Genomic DNA, 7458 nt, shown 5'->3' with positions numbered 1-7458 from the left:
CGTTTTTTTTATTACTTTTTATATCTTCGTTTTTATTCCTTGTGTCCATCTTCTTTCTAGTTATGTTCTTTTTTACTTCTCTCTGTCGTCAAAATCCATGTTCTGCCTTTTTGTGTCTATTATCTTTTTGGTTGTTCTTGACTTTGTTTTCTTGCTTTCTCTCTCTCTCTCTCTCTCTCTCTCTCTATCTCTCTCCGGCGGACCGTGAATAATAGCCAATTAGGAAAGACAACGAAGGAGATAAGAAGAGCGACAAAAAAGACAACAACCACCACAATTAACAACAACAACAACAAAATCATAACCAGTACCACCATCACTACCATCGCTAAGAGCATAACTATCATCATCATCATCATCATTATCAGCCCCCTCCCATCATCACTACGAACAACCGTAACAACAAGAACACCACTATTGCAATCAGATGGTATTAAAATCAAATGCGGGAATATTTAACAAAAGAAATAAAACTACATTTCATTCTCATATATGCAGGTAAAGGAAATAAAACGTATGATTTCAGCAGGAGGAGGGGGAGGAGGAAGAGGAAGAGGAGGAGGAGGAGGAGGTGGAGGAGGAGGAGATGTCAGAAAAAGAAGGGAATAAAGATGAACAGAAACAGGATCGGGAGGAAAAGGAGAAAGAGAAGCAGGTGAAGGGAGATGAGGAGGAGGAGGAGGATGGCCTCGGGAGACAGGCGGAGATCGTGTAAGGTAATTGCTTTGAAAATTTTCAAGGATCGGCGGAGTTTAAAGGTGGTGGACGCCATTATAAGAGAGAGAGAGAGAGAGAGAGAGAGAGAGAGAGAGAGAGAGAGAGAGAGAGAGAGAGAGAGAGAGAGAGAGAGAGAGAGAGAGAGAGAGAGAGAGAGAGAGAGAGAGAGAGAGAGAGAGAGAGAGAGAGAGAGAGAGAGAGAGAGAGAGAGAGAGACCCAGTAAATCCTTCCTTGCTTCATTACTCACAGGAATAACAAATTATTTATATTTATATTCATTTTTCACTCACACATCCTTTTTATGCATTTTTCATATTGATTATTTATTTTCTAGTATAAGCGAATAGTAAATCTAGTAAATCCTTCCATGCTTCATTACTCATATGGAATAACAAATTATTTATATTTATATTGATTTTTCACTCACACATCCTTTTCATGCTTTTTTCATATTGATTATTTATTTTCTAGTATAAGCGAAGGCTCTACTTTTCAGTGTTTTTAAGTCCTTTAATACCACACAGTCATTAATTTTACCACATCGATTTTTTTTTTCTCCAAATATAAACATGATTGGTTTTGCTATTGAATTTGTTTTTTTTCATTACTACTATCACTTTTTTATCGTTGATGGATTCAAGCGGAGCGCGGCCACTGAATATATTTCCGTTCAGAAGTATGAATGACGCTGCGCCGTGATGGAAAACTACATGTGAAAGCCTCAACTAGTAAATGTGTAGTGTTGGGCGCGGGGTGAAGGGAGGCTGTGAGGGAGGGGGGGGGGCGGGGCTGCGGGGTGGCGTGCGATGGGGTGGGTTGACACGGTGACTGAGAGGTGCAGAAACAGGGTAGGAAGGAGGAGAAAGTAGTGTGAGGTGGGTCAACAGGCTTGCAGGGAGGTGGATAAACAGAATGGTCAATAAATGCTTACTTACTTACTTGCTCATTCTGTGTGTGTGTGTGTGTGTGTGTGTGTGTGTGTGTGTGTGTGTGTGTGTGTGTGTGTCTGTATGTCTGTCTGTCTGTCTGTTGTACTGTGTTGTGTTGTGTTGTGTTGGGGGGGGTGCGTGTTTCTATGTGAGGGGGGGGGGGGCGGCTGCCGCTACCATCTGTTGTTGGCTTAACTTGCCGCAGCTTCCTACTCTTTGAAGTCACACAACAAAAACATTTAAATGTCAACCAAAACCTTCCGCAAAGAGGAGATCCGACGTGCCGTCTACGGCACTTGCTTGGTGGATGCGCCCGTGGGCGGGTGCAGCGTGGAGGCCGCGCCCATCCGGGTGACGGTCAGCGTCCGCCGGCGCCGCGGGTGCTGGGGGAGGCTGGCCGGAGCCTGGAGGGAGGCGGCCGCGTTTTCCTTCGTCGACAGGCCGCGGGCCCCCTTCTTATCCAACGCCTTCCTGGACCTGGAGCACGTCTTCCGGTACAGCAGCGAGGAGGACGCGGGCGCGGCACAAGTTAAGATCTGTCTGACGCTCCTTAGCGGCCAGACGCACGTGGCCAAAGTGGGCCTGGAAGACTTTCTGGGCCAGCTGATGCAGAGCGGCCGCCCAGAGTGCTTCACCCTGTACGTCTACGAGGGGAAGGTCGCCCTGCTGCAGACCCACCAGCCTTCTCCGGAGGTTCTGACAGAGTGGCTGTTTGACGGGAAGGGAAATGACACCTACAAAGGGTCAACTTACAAGGACCGTGCCTGCTGTGACCCCGAGGTCACTGAGATAGACCAGTGCCAAGACAAGATGGACACCAGTGACTCAGATGTGAGTGCATGGGAAACTCCCGAAGAAGACTCAGATGTGAGTGCATGGGAAACTCCCGAAGAAGACTCAGATGTGAGTGCATGGGAAACTCCCGAAGAAGACTCAGATGTGAGTGCATGGGAAACTCCCGAAGAAGACTCAGATGTGAGTGTATGGGAAACTCCCGAAGAAGACTCAGATGTGAGTGCATGGGAAACTCCCGAAGAAGACTCAGATGTGAGTGCATGGGAAACTCCCGAAGAAGACTCAGATGTGAGTGCATGGGAAACTCCCGAAGAAGACTCAGAGGAGAGTGGAGGTGACCCAGGCGAGGAGAGTGGACTTGACACTGCTGAAGACACAGATAGGGAGAGTGGATGGGAGTCTGAGGACGGAGACTCCGAGGAGGAGAGTGAACGGGAGACTCCCGGAGACTCGGATGAGAGTGGATGGGAGACTCTTGAAGAAGACGCAGAGGAGGAGGCTGGGCGGGGCACTGCTGGAGGCACAGAGGAGCGTGGCGGCGGCCGCGGCTTCCTGGCGAGGCTGGGGGCGGCGTGGCGGCACAACCGCCTCGCCCTGCTCCTGGCCGCCGCTGCGGTCTTGGTCCCGCGGGTGCCACTCGCTGACCCTGACGAGTGGCGGCGGGGCGGCGGCGGCGGGGGGCTGTGAGGGGCGTGAGGCGTAAGAAGAGAGCTCCAAGATTGTGTTACTGTTGCATTTCTCATTCTTATTTACAACTCTTATTTATTATCCTACTGGTACAACTTTTCTACGTCCGTACAAACAGAATGGGAAGTAGTAGTAGTAGTAGTAGTATGGGGTGGGTTGATGGGGTGGCAAGGAGGTGGTGATGGGGTTGGAAGGAGTAACTTGATAAGGGTTTAATTCTGATGTGACGAGTGGTTGTAGGGTTGGTGGGCTTGTCAGTCGACGTGGTGGGTTGACGTGGTGGCCTAGAGGTTGTGATGGGGCTGGAAGAAGTGCGTTAATATGTGTTTCATTTTGAGGTGACGGGAGTTTAGAGGTTTGGAATAGTTGAGAGGGTTACAGAGTGGAGTGTAGAAATGGTCGTATTCAAATTAATATAATTTTAGGCTGGTAGGAGTTTGGACATGACATTCCAAGGGATTTGGGCTGATAAGAGCTTCATTAAAGTTGACCTGACAGTGTAAGTTGAATTATAGTTTGGCATTATATTGGTAGTAGTGTTATTAGACGAAGGAGGGGAAGTCAGGGTCAACTTGATTGGAGAATAATGAATTTAGAGGAGATTTGGGCAGACAAGAGCTAGAAGTTGACCTGATAGTGTAAGGCGGTGGCGTAGGTGGTAGCGTACCGGGCCCACATTCACCGCGTGATGGACGGCGCGAGTTCGAATCCCTACGCTACCACTCGGATTTTTCAGTCACCGCCGAGTGGCTTAAAACTACCCACATGCTGTCCTGAAGACCACCCATCAACCCGGACTCTAGAGGAATCCGTCCAAGCGAATCAAGAACGAGTTCCGGGGGGCAGCATGAGCCAATGCAGGATGGCGCCACTATAAACACTCGCCTGCGCCAGAACGGGCTGGGCCGACCATCAGGCCCCACCTGGAAGAAGCCTTGGGCCGACCATCAGGCCCCACCGGGAAGATGCCTAAAGGCGCAATAGGCAACAACGTAAAAAAAAAAAAAAAAAAAAAGACTTTGCATCATATTGGCTGAAGGGTTGGTGGCAAGAAAGATGAAGGAAAATTAGGCTGAAGTACATGTTGTTGTGGGTTTAGTTCGGCAGAAAGTTTGACATGATTGACAGGAGATTTAGGCAGACAAGAGGCTTAAGTTGACCTGCCTGTAAGGTCATATTAAGGGTTGAAAGGTTGGTTGACAATGGGAAAGAGGTTGAGGGGGAACGAAGGGCAATATTTTGACAGAAGTTTAGATCACCGTAAATATTAAACAAAGGGTCGACAAGGGATTAAGTTTAGCCTGATAACAGCATGTGTTAGGAAGGGTGTTGGAATCAGATTAACCACAGAAGGATTGTGTGTGTCGAGTAAAGGTTAAGAAGAGCTGCTCCGATGGGGCTTTAGGTTAAGAACAGCCAACGAGACTCCAAATAAGACAAAAAGATATCAAGTGTATTTTGTTATTTAGTTAGCAGGAAAGAGTGAACGTAAGACTAAAAAAGCTTCGTTAACACTACTTTTAACAACAAAAACAACAGCAGCAGCACCACCACCACCACCACCAACAACAACAACAACACTAACAACAACAACAACAACAACATCACCAACAATAACAACAGCAACAAAAGCCTGTCACCTCCCTCCTCCGCCATCTCAGAGTAATGATACATTGCTCTTCATCCTCCTTTTCCTTCCCCTTCCTTCCCTTCCCCATCTCTCCCCCTCCACCCCCCCTCCTCCTTCCCCAGCCATCTCCTCCCACCTCCCTCCTCCCTTCCTTCTCTCCGTCCCTCTCCCCCTGCCTTGCTCTCCCATTCCCTCCCCTCCCTCTCGTTTCATCTCTTCCACCACCTCCTCCTCCACCTCCTCCTCCTCCTCCTCATCCTCATCCTCATTCCCCCCTTCCCCCCATCGCCTCATTTTTCACAGCTTGGTCAGTCATAAATCCCGCGAGGCAAGGCAGCCGAGGTCACGGGGTCAAAAGGCACGTGTTTATTATTATTATTATTATTATTATTATTATTATTATTATTATTATTATTATTATTATTATTATTATTATTATTATTATTATTGGAGTTGTTGTAAAGATCGTTTCATCCCCAATTTTTTAGTTTTGTTTTCCTTATTGTTTCACATATTTATCTATCTATCTCTATCTATCTTTATCTTTATCGGTCTATCTTCCTTTTAACAATATTATCCTTTGGCCTTTTTCTGCGTTGGCTTCACTATGTCATCATTGTACTTATTGTTATACTTATTTATCCACTTATTTATGTATTTATTCATTTTTTCGTTAAGTAAGCTCGTTAATTACCTAGCTATATAATTACTCCGTCAACCATTTACCAATCTCCTCATGACAGCACTTCTCACACGTACAGAGGCAGCGAGCGGCGGACGAGGAGAGCCATCTTGAGGGGGTTAGCGGAGGGGAACAGACGGGGCAGCCTCACACCTCACACCTACCTACTCTCTCTCCCTCCCTCTCCCACTCCCTCCGTGATGCAGTGTTTCGGCGCCACACAGACACGCTGCTTCGGCCGGGTAAGTATTTGAGGCTCTGTTCTGTTCTGTCCCGTGCTTCTAAAGGCTGTGGCAGGAAGGTTGAGGTCGGACCGTTGTTGTGTGGAAGAAAGGATGAAAGGAAGGATTGGTTATAGCGGTAATAGTGGTTCTTGTTGTTGTGCTGTAGTAGATGATTGTAGTAGTGGTCGTGGCGGTGGTGGTGGTAGTGGGCGTGGTGGTAGGATCGTAGAAGTGTGTTGTTCTCGTTGATGCCACCTTTCCCTCCAGCCTCTGTCCACACAAGGCTGCATGTACCCAAGATCTTTTTTTACTCTTAAAGATCTCGCCTGTTCCCGCCACACCACCGTTGCTGCGTCGCTCCAAGAAAATCCTCCAGCCTCCAGGAAGCCACACACATCACCCTATGAGGAGCTTGGCAGGCCCAGTATAACGCGTTCACCAGCATGGCAGAGCATTTCCTCGACGACTACTGTCTTGAGATAATGGGGGGAGGAGATGACAAGGACAGTAAAAGGGAAGATTGAGTTAGAGGGAGGTGATAAAGGTTCTAATTTACTTGATCAAAAGACACTGAGAGATTGGCTTAGAGAAATCAGATTAAGATGTTATTAGCACGCAAAGGTAATGAATGTTGGAAGGTGAAGAGGGAGAAGACTAAGAAGAAAGAGAACAAAAAGAGATGAGAGGAAAGGAGAATAAGAGTTCAGAGAAAGTACTGGAGGAAGAGTATAACGAAGAAGAATAAAGAGAAGAAAAGAGAACAAAACTCACGAAGTAAAAGGAAAAGGGAAGGAAAAACGAATAAAGAAAAGGAAGCGCCAGCCAAAAATATATATAAATATATATATATATATATATATATATATATATATATATATATATATATATATATATATATATATATATATATATATATATATATATATATATATATATATATATATATATATATATATATATATATATATATATATATATATATATATATATATATATATATATATATATATATATATATATATATATATATATATATATATATATATATATATATATATATATATATATATATATATATATATATATATATATATATATATATATATATATATATAAAAGCCAGCAATCTCTCTCTCTCCTAGTCAGTAATGTCACGGTAGGGGAACACCTCGGTTCTTGCGATCATAAATTAGTCCGCGTCGACATTAGAGCTCAAACATCAGTGACTGAAAATAAAGTAAAGGTGCCCAATTTCAAAAGAGTTAGCTTCGTAGAAATCCGACGAAAAGTAATAGAAATGCAACTATCACATGACGGTAATGTTGAGGACGCCTGTCTAATCTTTGAAAATCATTTACTCACTCAGCAGAACACATTCGTCCCTTTGTGTAAGAAGTGAAGTAACACTAATAAAAGCCCACCTTGGTTTAACAGCGAAATTAAACACTCAGTCAAGGAGAGAATATTGTTTTACAGGCTAAAGAAAGAGCAAAGCACGCCCGAAAACATTAGACTTTACGATGATGCCAGGCGACGAGTAAAAAGATTAGTATGTCAGGCAAAGCGTAGATATGAAGAAACTAGTGCGGCCAACTGTAAAAATAATCCGAAATCCTTCTTCAGTTACATAAACAACAGAAAGGCGATCAGAAGTGGAATTGGACCCTTAACAAACAGCGACGGTGCACTAGTGACTGACAGCCAACACGCTGCAAACCTATTAAACAATCACTCTTCCGCGGTGTTTAATACTAACTGTCCTCCCACCACTACCACCAACACCAATAATAATG

The 7458-nt window shown here is 45.0% G+C and overlaps 1 protein-coding gene across 1 annotated transcript; it reads left to right on the top strand.

Moving 5' to 3' along the window:
• The first annotated feature begins 1884 nt into the window (after positions 1-1884).
• On the top strand, positions 1885-3209 carry LOC126995777 (uncharacterized). Its single transcript, XM_050855660.1, has 2 exons — positions 1885-2586; positions 2767-3209. Exons 1-2 carry the CDS (start codon positions 1891-1893, stop codon positions 3127-3129), a joined length of 1059 nt encoding a protein of 352 aa, XP_050711617.1. The 5' UTR covers positions 1885-1890; the 3' UTR covers positions 3130-3209.
• The last annotated feature ends 4249 nt before the right edge of the window (positions 3210-7458 follow it).

This window comes from Eriocheir sinensis, chromosome 1, assembly GCF_024679095.1.
Source record: "Eriocheir sinensis breed Jianghai 21 chromosome 1, ASM2467909v1, whole genome shotgun sequence".
NCBI classification, from domain to species: domain Eukaryota; kingdom Metazoa; phylum Arthropoda; class Malacostraca; order Decapoda; family Varunidae; genus Eriocheir; species Eriocheir sinensis.
Note: the sequence above shows the minus strand (reverse complement) of the source record. Positions and strands in the feature narration are given on the sequence as shown.

What these genes read in the sequence shown, in the direction of transcription:
- LOC126995777 (XM_050855660.1), top strand. Translation starts at nt 1,891, where the DNA reads ATGTCAACCAAAACCTTCCGCAAAGAGGAGATCCGACGTGCCGTCTAC. An exon ending in CTCCCGAAGAAGACTCAGAT is followed by an intron (nt 2,587 to 2,766) that starts GTGAGTGCATGG and finishes GAAGACTCAGAG; the next exon opens with GAGAGTGGAGGTGACCCAGG.